The 18,869-nt window shown below is 38.2% G+C and overlaps 1 protein-coding gene across 1 annotated transcript; it reads left to right on the forward strand.

The window, feature by feature from the left end:
* The first annotated feature begins 762 nt into the window (after positions 1 to 762).
* Positions 763 to 18,439, forward strand: ZDHHC13 (zinc finger, DHHC-type containing 13). Its single transcript, XM_009886253.1, has 16 exons — positions 763 to 869; positions 1,850 to 1,972; positions 2,445 to 2,522; positions 3,751 to 3,895; positions 5,375 to 5,439; positions 6,027 to 6,189; positions 7,343 to 7,468; positions 7,794 to 7,927; positions 8,719 to 8,819; positions 11,316 to 11,440; positions 12,501 to 12,563; positions 12,940 to 13,033; positions 14,460 to 14,543; positions 15,956 to 16,113; positions 17,475 to 17,569; positions 18,304 to 18,439. The coding sequence occupies exons 1-16, from the start codon at positions 763 to 765 to the stop codon at positions 18,437 to 18,439; spliced, it is 1,797 nt and encodes a 598-aa protein (XP_009884555.1).
* Positions 18,440 to 18,869: the final 430 nt, after the last annotated feature.

Consider the following 18,869-nt stretch of genomic DNA (forward strand, 5'->3'; position numbering starts at 1 on the left):
GGGTTCCTCTCCCAGCGTCTCGCACCGGGTTCCTCAGGGGCGCGGGGCCTTGCCGCGGGTCCGGGCGCTGTGTCCGGAGGCGGCTCTGCCGGGTCATGCGGCCTGAGGGACCCTAACCCTACCCCGGGCCTCCCTGCCGTCTCTTGGCAGGTGGTTTTAACTGTGCTTTAAATTAACCTCCTTATTTGTATTAGTGCAACTGGGTGAGTGTGCACTGCTGGAGCCCCTCTGCTGGGAGGACAGGCTGAGAGAGGTGGGGGGGTTCAGCCCGGAGAAGAGAAGGCTCCGGGGAGACCTTAGAGCCCCTTCCAGTCCCTATAGGGGCTCCAGGAGAGTTGGGGAGGGACTTTTTACAAGGGCATGTAGCCACAGAACGAGGGGGAATGGCTTCAAGCTGGAAGAAGGTAGATCTAGATTAAATATTAGGAAGAAATTTTTCACTGTGAGGGTGGTGAGGCAGTGGCGCAGGTCGCCCCGAGAAGCTGTGGCTGCCCCATCCCTGGAGGTGTTCAAGGCCAGGTTGGACGGGGCTTGGAGCAACCTGGGCTGGTGGGAGGTGTCCCTGCCCAGGGCAGGGCAGGTGGAACAGATGATCTTCAAGGTCCCTTCCAACCCAAACCATTCTATGATTCTATGATAAGTATAGTGTGTGCGTCTGGTAAAGAGGGAGGTGTGGTGTACAGTGTATAAATAATGTTTGCTGATAGATGTTTTCTTAACCAACAGTGTAAAAACCATTGCCATGGGCCTCATCGACCTCACATGCACAACTGTCATACAGCCCACGGGGATAAAGATCTACCAATGCTACCGGGACCATATCCGATTGTTGAAGACCCCAGCACCTGTGATATTGTCAAGGCTACACAGTAAGCATGTGTTCTGTGTGTGCAAAATGTTGAAATAGATGGGAGTGTCCTCAGATCCGAGCCAGGCTGGATAATTTTACAAAGGGAGATTTTACAGTTCCATTTTCTCCCTGTTGTTGTCATGGTTTCAGCTGGGATAGAGTGAACTTTCTTACTAGCAGCTGGTATAGTGCTCTGCTTTGGATTTGGGCTGGGAAATACTGTTGATAGCACACTGGTGTTCTCAGTTGTTGCTAAGCAGTCAAAGCCTTTTCTGCTCCTCACCGCTCTGCCAGTGAGCGGGCTGGGGGGCCACAAGCTGGGAGAGGACGCAGCTGGGACTGATCCCAATTGACCTAAGGGATGTTCCATGCCATGTGATGTGATGCTCAGTATATAAAGCTGGGGGAAGAAGAAGGAAGGCAGGCGGGGGGATATTTGGAGCTGTGGCATTTGTCCTCCCAAGTAACCATTATGCATGATGGAGTCCTGCTTTCCTGGAGATGCCTGAACACCTGCCTGCTGATGGGAAGCAGTGAATTAATTCCTTGTTTTGTTTTGTTTTGCTTGCATGTGCGGCTTTTGTTCTACTTATTCAGCTGTCTTTATCTCAACTGATGAGTTTTTTCTCACTTTTACTCTTCTGATTCTCTCCTCCATCCCAACTGGGGGGAGTGAGTGAGCAGTTGTATGGTCCTAGCTGCTGGCTGGGGTTAAACCACAACAGTAGTGAAAGAATAGAGGTACCCTTGTTTATGATAAAAATATTTACAATAGTATCTCAGTCAGGTTGGGTTTGTTAAGTAGAAAATTCTACTCATCAAGGCTCAGGCCAACTCTTTTTGTAAGACTTCCATTGAATGTATTGTGGAATTTGCTTAAGTAGGAACTGCTGGGTGATGCTTACTGAGATTTACTTTTTCTTTAGTATGTGGCTGTTTCTAAACTGGAGGATACTTAACGAATGATAAGTAAATAGATATGTTTTTTTCTCATTTAAGGTATGGATTAGTAGAGCGATGCAAAGAGCTGGTAGAAGCAGGATATGATGTTCGACAACCAGACAAAGAAAATGTGACTCTTCTTCACTGGGCGGCAATAAACAACAGACAGGAGCTGGTTAAGTAAGCTCTAGAGTCCTTATGAAAGTAACAGGAGTATTCTGTCATCATTATTTATAATCACGTTGTTGCTATTATGCTTCAAAACAAAGGAACATGCTGCTTGAGAAGAAAAGCATAAAATCCAAATTTTAATCCAAACCTTTGTGAAAATGTCATTGAAATGTAAAGTGACCATGATTTCTTTATATGTGAAATCATGTAGTACATGAAATCACTAGCTTTTCCTGGATTTGGTTTGTTTAACAAAGATTAATGCTGATTCCATAAGTGCCTTGCTAATTACTACATATTTTTCTTAAACATTTTCTCAAGACAGCATCCTTTACTGTGAAAATACTCTGGTCCATTTGTTTCTCTAGTGAATTTATTTTTTATTATGAGCTGTTTACTACTAGAGCCATGTTATCCTTAGTATGATGTTTTAATGTTTTATTATGTCTATTCTTAATCTTACTGTGTTTTTGTTATACAGATACTATATTTCCAAAGGTGCAATAGTGGATCAGCTAGGTGGAGATTTGAATTCAACTCCCCTTCACTGGGCCATTAGGTATGCCGCTGGCAACTACTAATTGTAGATCTGGTAGTATTAACAGTTATACCTTGTGTAGCACAACAGCAGTTGTCCTAAATCAAATTCCGCGTTATGTTTATTTTATTGAGGTACAAGAAATTTCACAGCATGTCCATAATAATGCTGAAATCTGTTCTCTGATTCCTGGCACCTTTGCAGGCCACAACATTGTGTCATGCGCGTGTCTGTTTCAGTCACTTGGACTCGCATTTTGAAGTTTCCCTAGGGATGAAGCAGCACTGCTCAGCCTCTGCCTCAGAAGTTCTGCCTTGCTGAGCGAAGACGACTTGGCTGTGTGATGGCACTGAAGTTAGCTGTTGATGCTTATTAGGGCACAGTTTTATTCCAAAAAAGTTGTCACGGTTCCCTCAGACTTCAGCCTGTCTAGCTAATGTGCTTTCAGTTGTTTTCGCTTCTGCACTAGGTCCCTTTGGTGTGCTCTTGTAAGACTCAATGCTGCCAGTCCTGGACTTTAAAACACAAGCATGTAGCAGTCGGACCAGTGTAAGACATCTTGTTGTTCGGAGGCATGCAGAGAGGTCTTTGTCCTTCTGCCCCCAGCGGCATTAGGTTTTCTTCTTGGGCTCCTTATAGCTGCCGCCACAAACCTGTAGTCTCTCTTCCTGGGTGACTGTAGCTGCTTGTGCTTGTGTATCTTTAATGCCTCTTTGGATCTGTTCTTTCAAAATCTACATCTGCTCTAGACTACATCTGTTCCACCTGACACAGTTTAAAATCATACAACTTTGGCTTCTAGGACAGGACTTGAGTAAAATGATTAAAAGAACAGAGCACTGCTTGTCTGGAAAAAAACATAACCTTTAATAATTATTCTTGTCTAACTTATCTGAGTGCAAATTCTCACATTAAAAGATCAGTTCTTTCTTCTGGGCTGTTGTAGTCTTCTGCCAAACAAAGTTAGATACTTCTGAGAATGACTGCTCACAGGAGAAGTTACTGTAGAATAACCATTGTATTCTAAATTAACAGTTTGCGTTAGACTACCTTATTAAGGTATATATTTAACATAATTTTCTGAAGCAGGCTTTTAATTGTAAAAAAGTAATTTCCTGAATAAAAACACCAGAATGTGAAAGGAAATTTTTTTGGGGTGGGTATCTATGATAATTGTTAAGGCCATACTTTGATTAAAATGTACATCTTTTTTGTCATCTCTATAGTTTCATTCCGTATGTCGTTACAGACAGGGACACCTTCCTATGGTCATGTTGTTGTTAAAATGTGGAGCAGATCCCAGTCTTATTGATGGCGAAGGATTCAGCAGCATTCATTTAGCAGTGCTGTTTCAGCACATGCCCATCGTAGCTTACCTCATAGCAAAAGGCCAGGTATGTTGTTGATGTCCCAAGTGTTGTTTTCTACTTATGAGAAGCTGCCTGTGTCTATGATAAGTTTCAGAATTCACTGTTTAGTTTTCTAGATGATAAACACATATTTGACGACTATTTCCCCGTGCCATAAGTTCAGAGAAACTTGGATTATTTTTTAAAATATAGATATATATTTAATAGTCTGCCCTGTTCTTGTCATCCCTGTACGATTCAGAGTGTTTAAGGAGAGTTTTTAAGGCTATGCAGATTTGCAGTGCTGTATAAAGAACAACCTGATAACAAAAAGCAGTATGTGAAGTATATACATCATGAAGTACTTATTATTTGATTACGAATTTGTAACTAATAATCTGTCCAGTTGTCCATCAACTGAAGCATGAAGAATAGACGATCAGACTAGGTCTGCATTTTTTATTAGAAATTTCTACCTTCTATATTTTCTGTAATTTTATGTTGTATCCACTCTAGTTGATGTCTGTTAGCTTATGTCTGAATTAAGCAGAATTAGTGACAAGCGTAACAATTTGCTAATAAAAAGGAGAGGAGATTTCTTATATGCTCTAGACTGTAGAGTAACTGACTTCTGGAATGTAGGTATAGATGTTATATATCACAAACTTAAAGTTTTTATCCTACCCACCTTCTACTAAAAACCTAAGTGATTAAACATTTAAGTATATCTGCTCTAATGTAACAATGGGTGAAGACAGGGAAGAAAGAAACCTTCATTGTGAAGAAGGAAAAAGATTAGGTAACACAAGTCAGGTGTTCAAATAATTACGTGTCTCTATACATAAGCAATTCTTTTTTTGTTGTTTTAATAAACCAGTTTTATGTACACTTTATTTACAATATTTTTGCACAAAAGAGGGTGGGTTTGAAGGAGGATGGGCCAGACTCTTCTCAGTGGTTCCCAGTGACAGGACAAGGGGCAATGGGTGCAAGTTGGAACATCACAAGTTCCATTCCACCACACGGAAAAACTTCTTTACAGTTGGGGTGACAGAGCAGTGGCACAGGCTGCCCAGGGAGGGGGTGGAGTCCCCTTCTCTGGAGATTTTCAAAACCCGCCTGGATGCAGTCCGGAGTAATGTGCTCTGGGCAATCCTGCTTCAGCAGGGGAGTTGGGCTGGATGATCTCCAGAGGTCCCTTCCAACTCTGAAAATTCTGTGATTCTGTGTGTGAAGAGGACAAGATTATGGTTAACATGGTTCCCTTAAAAATATCCTTAGTGGAGACTCTCCTTTAAAAATATCTTCAGTGGAGACTCAGTATATTCTGAAAGGAGTGACGTGCAAGACTCGCAGAGGGGAAAAAATTTTTAAAATGAGTGTTTGCTTCTTGGCTGGTACAATTTGGTTTCTTTCCACTACTACAGTGAAGCTAAGCCTGTTGTATTCCTCTGAATCTGACCAACTCTCTGTTTCCTGAAACCACCGGTAATCACTTGGTTATTATCTTTTTCTTACACTTAGAACATAGACACAACAGACTTCAATGGACAAACACCTTTAATGTTGTCAGCACAAAAAGTGATTGGGTAAGTAGTGAATGACTTAAAAAGAAACTATTTTATTGTACCCAGGAAGCAGTGAGGTGAAATTTTTCTTATGAAAACTTTTTGTTAAACTGACGTTCCTTTCCCTTTTAGTTGTATTAAAATATGCAGTATTTCAGAGATCAGGAGTTATGAAGTAGTGAATTGGATATAGCAAAGAAAGTCAAAAGAATTTCTTGAAGAAGTTTAGGTTTGCGGCTGAACTGGCTGCAGAGTTATTGTGCTTTCCCAGAAATTAAAATACATGGAAGTGGATACATTAAAATGCGTTTAGACTAAATAAAATGTGGAGGTGTAAGCTTATATGTTGTAGAAAGATAAAATCTATGTATATACCTCATATTTGTTAAAATTGGAAGATAAAATAGTCGGGAGAACAACCTTCAGGGCAGGTCCTGAATTAGAAATTTGGATCTATCAGTGATGAGCTTGTTCTGAGACAAGGCATTGTGTATCTGCAGTTATTTCACAGATGGGAACAGTGGGTTTTTTTATAAGGTGTTCAAAAATTTCGTCTCCAGTATAGATTATCTTCTGTTTGTTAACTTTCATACTTTATTTTCATCTAGACCAGAACCCACGAGGTTTCTCTTAAAGTTTAACCCCTCTCTCAATGCTGTAGACAATGTTCAAAAGAATACTGCACTGCATTGGGCAATAACGTCAGGCAATACAAGTGCAGTGGATCTGTTGCTGGAAGCTGGTGCTAGCCTGGATATAAAAAATGTCAAGGTACAATTTATTTCGTGATACTTCATTCCACGTAGTATGAATGTGTAACATGAATGCAAATTAAAATCAGAGTCCTCTCTCCTTTGGATAAGCTTTGGAATGGGGTTTGGAAAGGTGTTCTTAGCCTTTCCCAAAAGGAGTTAGCACCTTTCTTGTGGTGTCACACAAATTATGAATACGGAGATTCTTTGCAATCTTAATTTAACGAACAGCCAGTCCTTTCAGTCACTCTGAACATAGTTGTGTCTTTTGCAGACCCTCCCTTTTTTCTTTTTTTCTTTTTTTTTTTTTCTCTTTAAGTTGGCTGTTTTCTGCCTCAAAACGTTGTCATGAGGAGTAATGACTTTGGCCAGACTTATAAAAATAACGATGGTTTTGTGTCCAGTGAGACTCTTAAGGACTTTAAAAAGATGCCCCACCTCTGGAAACAGCCAAGGTCAGGTTGGAGAGGGCTTTGAGAAACCTAATTTAGTTGAGTATGTCCCTGCTTATTGCAGGGGAGGGTGGGCTACGTGATCTTCAACGGTCCCTTCCAACCCAAACCATTCTATGATTCTATGTGTATGTCATCCTGTGAAAACCAGTGTTTGACAATGCCTGTTCGTCCATTCAAAAGGGGTCGTCACTTATGAAATTCTTCATCCTAATATTTGTAAAAACTGTTTGTGAGAAGTATAAGCTTTCGATTCCGATGACTGTATAGATATGTTTGTACAGTATAGTTGTTCAGGGTTTGCGCATTAAGCCGCGCAGCTTTTCCATCTGCCACTTCTTTTTTTTCATATATATGACTCTTAGGATACTGCTGTTTGGTTTAAAAAAGTTAACGTAGAGAAGAAACCTCGCCTTTCTGCTGTAATATTACATGCTTACTGACACTTTAGGGTTTCAGGTTATTCAAGGTAGTCCAACAAGTAACTCAAATGGATGCAGTCTGGTTGCAAGGATCAGTTTTTAGAACTACAAAGCACTGGTTTAAGCATGTTAAAACTATGAATTTTGCTTATCCCTGCCATTAAAAAAAAAAAAAAGGATGGGGGGAAGTAACTGCCAAGGTATTCTTGTTTTAGCTGTATTTATTTCTTGCTTCTCTTAAAAATGAAAGCATTTGTGTGTTAAGTGCATAAAGAAATAAAAATTTCTGTTGTTAAAGGGAGAGACACCACTGGACCTTGCTTATCAAAGTCTGAATCGCTTCATGGTTTATATGGTAAAAGAGGAAGAAAGAATGAGAAGCAGAAGAAATAACAGGTTACTGAAAATAGTAGAGAAGTATGAGGTAATTTGATGAGTAATAACTAATGGAAATTAAGCTACAGCTTTCCTTGTTTAGCATAATATGCAATTTAACTCTTTTCTGAGGAGGATCTTCAGAGGTTTCTGAAATTGGGTACACTAAAATAAAATTCTTTAAAAGCATGTAGCAGTGGTTTGGGTGGGGGGGTTTGTGTCTTCCCCTCAACGCCCCCCTTTGGTGTGTTCATGTGTCACTTTGTCTTACCTACCTTGAGTCTTTCAGCATTTGTTATTACATTATCTAAATACTTTTGAACTAAGTCCTGCTTGGATACTTTGTCATGTTTTAACAATAACCATTTTAATAGCTCTTCCTGCTGTTGGCATCTTCCTTGACATTGATGTGGGCCGTAGGATACGTAATGAACTTAAGTTCTGATTCTTGGCTTTTGAAAGGAGGTCTACTTCTCTTCCTGCTCTTTGGGATGGCTCTATTTGTGAGGTTTGTGGCTTTTTCTCTGTGTACATGTATTTATTTGTTATAGACGTCATATAAGGTATCTAATGCAGTATAGTTTTCAGAGTTTAGTTTCACTTAGCATAAAAAATACCTCCTGAGAAATGGTTGGAGAGTATGTGAAATATGTATGTACTTTTTAGAGTGACCATAGAAATTGAATGTCTTTAGGTGTGTAAAATAATAGTTTCTCATCACTGAAAGATTTGAGAAAAAAAAAAACAACAAACCACTGAACTGTTTAAACAGTCTGTAAGCTAATTTTAATGATAAAGAGTGTTATTGAAGGACTGCACCTGGTAGACACAGAGTTATCCATTCACAGTGCTGGATATGTGCTTTATCTCGACTTTTCCTTCTGCATTTGTGACACAGAATGAGTTTTAATGAACCGTTCCCTCCCCCTCTGCTCCCCAGACCTCCCAGTGTTATCCTAAGCTGTTTCGCAGGTTTCCTGCTTGCTTCAGCAGTTACTGCAACAGTCAGTGTTCCTTGAAATGGCAGTGCTATCAGTGTGCAAGCAGGCAGAGATGGTGCTTTTCACCTAGTGCTACTGTATTTCTGATCTATAGTATTAGGGGGGAACAGAGCACTCGTGTTTTATTTTTGCATTGTTTACCCCCTATGCATCTGGCTAAATAATGCTTTTGAGTGCTTTAAGAGAGACTTGAAGTATATTCTGCGTGTGAAGTTTTTAAAATAACAAAGCAGGTAACTGTTATTTGTTAGATTTTAAATACATTTTTTAAAAAAAAATTCTTTTGGTATTCTTTCAGGCAATTTGTGGGCCTCAAGAATCTAAGGTATCTTCCCACAGCATTTCTGCTAAGTTCAGTTTTTTGGATGTCTGCGACCTGGTTTCTCTGGTTCCTGCCTGATATCCTTTATACTCAAGAAATGCAATAGAATTCTCTTGACGCTTACTAATAAATCCAAGCCTGGTCATAGAAATAGTAATCAGCAGTCCCAGGTAATTCCACATGACTGTTAAGGTCTGGTAAGTTTGGTTTATGTCCATTGGGCAGGGGTGAAATAACTTTGAATTTAAATTAAAGCTACATACAGTCTAAAAGTCTGGACCGTCTTTTATCTTTAGCAGATATTTGTGTACGGTTCTGAACTATTTCTTATGTTACTGGAATATCAAAATGAAAACATCTTTGTTATAAACCTAATTGTCCCTGTTACTATCTCCATGTGGCTCTTTAATCTTCTTCATTGAGACTCTCAGACAGTAATGTATTTTGGCATGCAGTATAACCAGATAACACATGCACATGCTTTAATAATAATTTTAAAAACATCTTTTCTTTCTGAAATGACAAGGATTTGACAGTTAGTGGTATTTGTGCTTCTGCTTTTAAAAACAGCAACAGCAACACCCTGCCCACCACCCCCCAAAAACAGGGAACACATTTCTTCACTTCTGTAGATTTTCCAGTCTCCTGGCTATCTTTATGCATAGGTTACGCTGCATCCTCAGCGTACAGGGCATTAATGTCTACCTTTCATTTACTTTCTTTGAAGAAGCTTTGCACCGATAACTACAAAGACGTTTACACTCGCTTGCCAGTGCCCTGCTCTGTGGTTACAGGGTGGGCATCTATTTATTTATTGATTAAGTTTTGTGAAAAGGCCTGTAGGGAGATACTTAAAACTGTAAATAATTTTCTACTAAACCAGCTATAGTATATTGCTACACCATTTTAATTAATTTTTAATTACTTCCTCCTTTAAGTGGCATTTTCTTTTGTACTGTTCCCAATTAAGATGTTCTTAATAGAATTATCAGGATTAACTTTGATGAACTGATCAAGTATATTCCCACTGGGGATACACGCATACGCTTGTCTAAATGAAAATCGTGTTACTCTGTGTTGTGTTGTGTAGTCTTAAGGTTTTCTTGGTGTCATTTAATTAAAAGAAAAAGAAATTCCAACGATAGGGGTTTGTGTGGGACACTGCTGAAGATACAGAGCGTAGCGATATTCTTGAACGTCTAATCATAGCTTGGTGAGATGGGCAAGTGGATAATTTTCCATTTCACTGTCCAGTTCTCCTTCTTATGAATGTCTCTTTCTTCTGGAACTGGTCACAGATCCGAGTGTTATAAGTGTTCAGTATTCTAGTTATGTGTATGTATGAATGAAAGTCCACCCATTCCACTTAAGGACTACTCTCAGCTCCCAAAAACAATAGAAGTGCAAACAGACCAGCAGTGTCCAGAAGAAATAATTTTGGCTTACGTAAGTGCACCCTGCAGTTGCATTGTAACAAATAGCTATAAGAATTTTAATAGACAGCACTGATATTTCGTAATTTATTATCTTGATTTTTAATTAGAGCTACTTTGCAGTGGGTTTAGTTCGTATGACCTTGAGGTTGCAGCGCTCGATTTTTAAGAGTTATTCACACTGGGCAGTTTATATAGTGGCTGAGTGGTCACTGGAGGTGGAATCCAGGCTCAGGCTCTCTGACTGCTCCTTGGTGGCATCACGGACTGTTCTTAAGGAGCCTGAGCTCTCAAGTGTGACTGTATATCCACCCTGGTGCATAATAATAATAATTTGTCTGCTAGAGAAGTTGCAGAAAATTACTGTGTGTAAAAAGGACTGAATTTAAGTCCACTGAGACTTCATGAGAAATGAGTTCCTGCCACGTGCAGTCATTAAAATAGTCAGCCCTTGGGTAAAAGCAAAGTGTGTGCAAGAAGAAAAATGTCCAATTAGACCAGAAATTTGTCATTCATCATCATGGGTTCCCAGTAGCTGCCCCATCATCTTCAGAAGCGTTTAGCAGTGTGTGCTTGGTTTTTTTTAGTTCCAGGATGACTGAACTTGCGTTTTCCTATGTAAATTTACTCAGGTTTTTTTAGCTGAAACAAACAAGAGAGGGCAAGACTTAGAAAACAGGCTGAGTAAGAGCCTGTTTGGTGACTTAGGGGGGTGTGCCGCAGTCAAACAAATCTCACAGCTGCTGGAAGCTTAATAACTATGCACATCGGACTGGTATTGTTTAATTAAAACAGAAAAACTTAAGAGGGGAAAAAATTGAATTCATTTTCTGTGTGTTAAATATTCAAAGGCAAAAGTCTGCGCTCTGCTAGTGAGGAAGACAGGGACCTATATTGTGAGGCAGTTTTATACACTTGTGTAGTGTTCTCTCTGACGCTCAAACTGTACAGAACATTCAACTTCTCTGACAATGATGGCCTTTGAAGGACAGAGAGGATCCTACTATAAAAGTGAAGGTCATTCTTTTCCTTTTTGTGTTGCATGTAAAATAGAATAAACTAATTTTAGAGTATTCTGTCTGACAAATAGCAGTGGTATGAAAATATATATAAGAATATATTCCTTAACCAGAGTATTACATGTAACCAATACAATTCTTGAAATCGCTGTCATGTTCAGTGTGGTGGGGTTTCTTTATTATTTCTATAAAACTTGGAAAACTGATCCTGGATATATTAAGACTTCAGAAAAAGAAAGAAAAGAGGTAGGTGAAACAAATGGAAGGGCTAACCTGGTGCAACACATACATACTTTAGGTTAATTTGTTTGTTGTCATGTGTAGCTTTATTAAAGTTGAGAGCAGTGAAATACTCTTCTTTTTTTTTTGTTTTGAGTGTTTAGCTCTGTCCTTGAACAACATAGATCATAGATAATTTCTCCTACTGCTACTTGTTTCCTTATCTTCATCATCCTGCCATGATTTCCTTGCCTCCACCTTCTCATTGAAATGTGGGCTTTGGCCAAACGTTGTACAGACATGCACCACTGGTGTTATCTGTGGTGTAAATTCACATAGACCTTCACTTAATAAATATTAATTTTGTGTGGTTTCCAGTCCAATTGTATAAGGTTAGAAAGAGATAGTCACCATGTTTTCCTACAATTCTCCATACTCCTAAAACATATCGAAGGCTAGAAATGGTTTAAATTTTATCAGATGCTTTGAGGATGTGTATAATGGTTTGATTTTTGCGCTTAAGCAAAATCACATGCTATTTCCTAGCTCTGTTTTAGAATGGCAAAAAGAAATCACAGCCAACCAGTCAGTAGCGAATTTAGGATTTGGTGTCCCCAGCCTGTGGATTAAGGAAAGCATTTTGTTTGTGACCTCTTTGCTCTCCATGAGGTTGAATTTCTTCAGGTTGCTGGGGAGAATAAACTGCAATTTTAACTTATTGCCACAGGACTAGTAAATGTCGTCTAGCTAGTACTCAGAAAGGAACAGTAAATATAGCAGCTCTCCTCATCTCTCTGAAGTGTGGCTGTACCTGGTATCTTAAAACCATCTTGTTTCTAAGTATATTTAATTCACGTTATTTATTAATTTTGGCAACGTAGAGATACTTTTCTGAATAATCCTGCATGAGTGAAGTTGCATTAGTCTGTTGTGTTTCTCCTGGACCATTTTAAAAAGCATGTACTTATTCATAGTGGTGCTTGGCAGTCAAAATGCTTATGAACTGCAAAAAGCCTAATGTAAAAATTTTCATAGATGCCCCTGAAAATGTGATCCAAATGCACGCACAAACTACTTTGTCTTTCAGAACATCGTAGCTCTTGCAGAAGCAGGCTGCTTGGACTTCAGAACGTTTTGCACATCATGTCTTGTAAGTGAGGCTTTGGTATTTGTTTTCTTTTTTAACCTGGCTTTTATTCAATACTGCTGTAAATAGCTTATTGCTTGTCATGCAAGTGTTATATGCAGAGTTTATTCTATATTACTTAGATTTCTGTTTTTTCTTTTACTGTGACAGTAGAGATGCTTTGAGATCCTTGAACTCTAATCTTAATAAAATAGCATAATAATTATTATTTCCATCTCTTCTTTTTTTTTTTTTTTGTTCTCATCTATGTTCTGTGATGGGGGATTTGTTATACGGTAATTGTACAAAACGTAGTGGTGCCCATGAGATGAGGCTCTAAACTTTGAGCAAAATAGATGCTTTTGCTATGACTGTATTCTTTTCTTTTGTCCTCAACTAGGTAAGGAAGCCTTTGAGATCTATGCATTGCCTTGCTTGTAATTCATGTGTAGCCAGATATGATCAGCATTCTCTGTGGATTGGACAGTGCATAGGTGAGTGTGTTTGTTTTATCAAATTGGAAAATACCACATATTTTAGAAGTTGCAGAAATAACTCCTTAGAGAGGGAGCACACCTGATATAAGAATACACAGGTGATACTGAAGGGGTTACTGATAGGTGCCAGAAATTAGATGGCAGAGAGAAAGGTCACTAAAACGGTTAAAGGGGTGGAGCGGTCACCCTAGGAGTAGAGACGGAAAGGCCTGGGACTCTCTTGAGAGAAGGACAACCAGGGAATATGGCTGAGACTTTAAGGAAAAAAAAAAAGGGAGGGGGGGGGGGGGGGGGGGGGAAACAATGACAGTAGTGGCCAAAGTGAATACAGAACTGTTACTTGCCAAGCCCATCGTACTAGAACGTAGGGGAAACTCAGTGACAATAGCAATTGGATTTAAAAGTGGTAAAGAAAAAATGTCTTTACGTGACAGGTAGTGAAATTTTGGAGCTTGCTGCTGTAAGGGTTTGCAGATACAGGCAGTATCAGAAGGTTCAGAAAGGCATTAGACAAACTTTTGGACAGTGTTCCCAAAAGTAAATACTAAAAGAACTGGACAAGTGTGCGCACTCTGACATTTTAATGCAGTAGCTGTGGATGAGGAGAATGAACTACAGAAAGCAGCCAGGCTCGTTTGTCCTCATGAACTAATGTCGCTGTTAGAGACAGCATGCTGGAGCAGTGGGACCACTGAGATAACCCTGTTGGGCATTTTTTATGTTCTTGTGTTCTTTGAGAACCTCCCTCTTTCTTCCTTTCTGTCTCATTACTGGTGATGCTCAAGATAGAAAGGTTAGAGCTTTACATCTGTAGCAATATATTTTTGGCATATTCTTTTGCCAATGGCTTTTTTGTAATGTTAAATACTTGGAAATGTTTTTACGGTATTTGTTATTTAAGTGGTGAAACATCCTTCCGATGCATTGTTTCAAAGCTTTGAGCAGTGCTGATTGTAATTTAAAGAAAAAATAATTGTATATCTTCATGTAATAGTTCCTCTGACAGAAGTCTGGGGTTTTTTTTATGCGTATGTTTGCAATTCTGAAGCACATAAAGGTCAAACAATTAAATTGAATAACTTAGATTTTTCAGTTACATGAGACAATTGTAGTGTGCATAGGGAGAGTAGTGGTTGTATAATTAGTCCTCATCTAGCTAAAACAGCTGAAGGCATGCTCTGAAGGAGAGACAAATCCGGGTTGACTTTATCAGAACTTAATTCTATTACATAAATCGGGGTGGCTAACAGGAGAAAGTTGAGAAAGAGATCAGCCTTGTCAAACCTGCTTGAGTATAGCAGAGGTAATAATAAGAAGTGGTTTTGATTCTCTTTTTTTTTGTTGTTCTTACTAACTTGAGGGGAAATAAAATACTGCTAAATTTTAAAATATTGACCCTTTTTTTCCCTTGTTTCAAATACAGGCATTGGGAACCATCGTTACTACCTATTGTTCCTGTCTTTGCTAACTATGACCAGTGTCTGGCTGGTTTATGGAACTCTTCTGTGTATGTATACATTAATTAATTTTAATTTAGCTTTCAAGGGTGCATGTGTAGGGTCTTTATTTTTCAGCATTTCATTTCCAGCAAGTGTAATTACACCTGTGCAAATGATACCATATTTCAGCAATTGTTATCCTGTAATTCTGTCTTTAAATGAAAATACATCACATCTGAGTCTTTGGTCAAATAACTGATTATGCTTGTGTTGAGTAGGAACTAAGATACAGCTCTAGTGGGATGTCCACTGGAAAATACAATATCAGAAAGTTTTTGTTAGAGGTGAAATAGGGAAGCCATGTAGAAGAAGGTCAGGTTACAAGTTCTAGTCTGGATACCCTTTACTGCAATAGAAAATAAGTTTGTAAATACATTATTGCAAAGGCTTTATTGATTTTGTTATTTGGAAATATCTATATTGAATACTTGCAAAAGTTTCTTCTTGTTTTTAATGTAGAGATAACTTAGAAAAGAGGACAACTGTGTATCATTAATAAATCCAAACTGTTAGCTTGGAAAATTAAGACATTTCTTGGAGGAGAGCCCTTATAATGTATGTCCTGAGGATGAATTAACATAGCACTAACCTTTTAAATAAAAAATAGAGGGAGTTCATTTTATTTTATATTACTTCACATTACGTTGAATATTGACTCATTTCAATATAAAGTGGAGTGAACCAGCGAAGGCAGTGGAGGACACAGGACATTAATGTGAACGTGAGTTGCTTTTCTGTGTTTCAGTGTATGCAAAAAGCATATTATTTTCTCCATTTCTTGTGTGTGAAGGAGGAAAACCTCTTCATTGCTCTACTGACATAGAGGAAAAAAAATTGTTGCTCTGCTTTTAGTTGTTCGGGTTTTTTAATAGGTTAAAAATGTGGTAGGTTTTAAGTATCTCTTAAGAAATATACAGAAGTTGCATATTCCAGTTTACATCTATATAATAGTGGTAAAATACTGCTTTCTTGGCCTTTTCACCAAAATGTCTTTTGTTGACGATGCTGTTACAGATAAATGAAAAATTCTTGTCCTAAAATTACAAATAAGCATGAAGCAAAATTTCAGAAGTCTTGACAATGAGAGATGATGGCTTATTTCAGTATCACTAGTTAACTTAAAAAAAACCCCAAACCAAAACAAAAAACCAACCAAACAAAAACCACCAAAACCAAGTACCTAGCCAGTGCCTTGAATATTCCTACTTTGGATTATGAACGCATAATGTCAAGATTATGCAGCCAGAATAGCAAGCAGACACATATCTATGTGCGTGCTTTTAAGTGGGAACATGACGTGTTGAACGTGGTATTTCTAGAGCGTATTGCAATATAATATTCATTCTATACAAATAATCTTTGTTCAGTTCTTAAGTGGCCTATATTAAAAACGTAATTAACTGATTATGCATCTTGTCAGATTGGTCAAACCATTGCGCAACAAGTTATCATCAAGATGGAGCATGGACGTACTTCACACAGATAGTATATTGTTCTCCCTGGGTTTCCTACGTCTTCGCAGTCGCCTGTTTTCATGCTGTCTGGGCTTCGTTGGGGCTAATTGTTCAACTATATCAGGTATTATTTTGCTTTGGTTTATGCTCCTCTCTTTAATCATATTAAAACTTTTCCTTTTTTATTTCCCATAAAAACTTTGTGCCTGCTTTTTCTGCACTGTCACATCTAGGTGTTTTTCTTAAATCTCAAGGCAGTCCTTTAAGTTTCATGGGTACTTGTGCTCTCAGCATTGCCATGTTAAAAGTAGGATCACAGTCTGCAAATCATTGCTGTAACTGACTTCTGGGTTTACTACTCATCAAAAAGTCCAAACCTATGAAAAGATGTCTTTAAAGGCAAGAAACTTATTTGACTAATAGAACTGGTATTACTGCCCCAAAAATAGCCCAAACGCTCAATAGCGCGCTTAGTCCTGACTTGAAAATTCTATGGCAGAGCTCAGCAGTGTGTCATTAGACTGTATTAAATCCGATTGCGGCAATAAAAATATATGTCCTGGATTTTATCCTGTTGAGAGCTGTCAGCTTTCTTGTTTATGTTTTTCTCAGAGAGAGCTTGGCTATGCAAACAGGATTGAGAAGAGCTGTCTTAAAACATCTAGGAAACAGCTTGTTTAGTAGCTTTTAGGAAAGATGTGTCATCTGAACGTGTGTTCAGCATACTGAGCTAAAGACTTTTTTTACATCTTGTTTAAAAAAAAATGCACAATTTTACATGCGTGCTGCTAGATTTCTGTACTGTCCAAGACACTGAGATATCATCCTGGGAAACTTAGTAGTTAACTACTGTGTTTCGTACAAAGTCATTTGTAAACGTAGTCCTTGATGATATTTAATGGTCATTCAGTGAAGCAACCTTGTAGCTGTTTGTAAGGGTTGATAAGATTTCCGTTGATTAAAACAAAAAGTGAGAAAATGGGAAAAGGAATAGGAAAGCAAAAATGAAGTAAAAGCCCATAAATCTCACTGTGAAACTCAGTGAAAGAAGACATGGCATCAAGAAAATGAAGAAGTTATTTTTGAGTCTCTGGCATCTACTTCATCTTTATTGCTAGGCTACTTTGTCTTTTCGGGGGGATCTTTTTCTAGCAATTTATGCGGTAGCATATAAACAAAATCTGAGGAGATAGGTATTTAACTGCTGTAGAATTTACACTTCTACAGACATCTATAAAAGTACAGTCATTACAGCTCTCCTAATTAAACTTACCTTTTCAGTGGAAGCATTAGTGTTACAGCTTGCTGGGTTCCATTTTAGTCCAAGTGACATTTAAAAACATACTTATCAGTCATTAATTATGGCAGTGGTTACTTATTTGTTGGATATGGCCAACTCTTTCCCCCCATCCCTTCTCAATATCGCCAGAATTTAATTCATGATGTTTGTGTTTTAACCATTACTTACTTTTTCCTTTCTTTAAGATTGTATTCTTGGGATTGACCTCGCATGAGAGAATGAACCTCCTGATACAGAGAAAATCTAAGCATCCTGTTTCACTCAGGAGAACTCCATACAAGTGAGTATTAATGAATAGTGTGTATTAAGCCCGTATCTTTTGAGTACGGATTTGCTTCGCTACTTCATAAATGCAAAAAATTTGTGTTCTGTGGATATGCTAGTCATGCCTGTGATGAGTTGTACTAAGAGGAGGAAATAGGCCTCGTTTTCCTTGCTGAGAACTTCCTTTGCCCTTGGAAATAAACAGCCAGAGTAAGAGCTACAGGGGTCCTTTCTGCATTGCTGTGTGTATAGGAAAAAGATGTGCCAAAATCAGTCCATAGCTGTAATCAGTAGATGCTGGTTTAGGGGTGAGGGGGTGTTGTCCTTTAATTTGTTCATCAATCTCTGTGTCTGTTCTGTAGGTTCAGAAAGAGAATTAAGGTATGAACTGGACCTTTTCTGATTTCTCTTGTAGTATTTAGCTCAATAGAGAAATTAGTACCAAAGTTTCCTTGTCGCGCTAGAAGTCTGTGTTTCCTCATGTGTGTTAGCAGATGAGATCTTAATAAGCACTGACTGTGAAATATTTGAGTTGATCTTAATCTGCTCTCACTCTTAAATGTAATACAGTTTGTAAAAATTCAACAAAGGAATAGTGCTCAGTAGAGAACTGTTGCTATGTTTCTTCTCTCTGAGCTGTCTTCATTGACAGCTTTATATCTGAAGTACTGTCTCATGGTGAATGTGTATTTTTGACGCCTGCAATTTTCTTTTGCTAGGTTTGTTAATGGATATTTCTCTCATTTTCAGTCTTGGATGCTTCCAGAATCTTGCGGACTTTTTTCAGTGCAGTTGCTTTGGTATGTTCAAACCCAATGTAGTTGACTGGACCAAGCAATACAACCTTTTTCATCAGGCAAAGGAGAAAAATGTTCATTCTGTATGAAGTGTTGCTTAATTTCTAAAACCGTTGAGCTGGAAGCTAAATAAAACTGGATATTTTGTTAATTTTTACAAGTTCTTCTGAAGTTGCTTTGTTTTATTTTTATTATTGCTTCAAATATTAAACCTATCTTGCATAAGCTGCAGCAGGTTTGTATATGGAACAATCACTATGTCTCCGTGTATATAGTTTGAGCTGAAACTATTTGAAATTTTATGTGATGAGATGACAATAACAACATATTTTTAAAGGTAAGTTTTTAGGGCAGAATTTCAAAACCATGTTGGTACCCTTTGCTTTATTTTGCAGATAATAAAAGAAAATTACGTTTGAAAATTAAGGGAAAAGTTCATAGTGAAAAATGTGGTATTACAATTACCGTGTAATCTTATTGCTTATGTTGTGAAAACCTCTATTAAGTCTTTGTATTTGG

This window comes from Charadrius vociferus, unplaced genomic scaffold (assembly GCF_000708025.1).
Source record: "Charadrius vociferus isolate BGI_N301 unplaced genomic scaffold, ASM70802v2 scaffold115, whole genome shotgun sequence".
Classification (NCBI taxonomy): Eukaryota; Metazoa; Chordata; class Aves; order Charadriiformes; family Charadriidae; genus Charadrius; species Charadrius vociferus.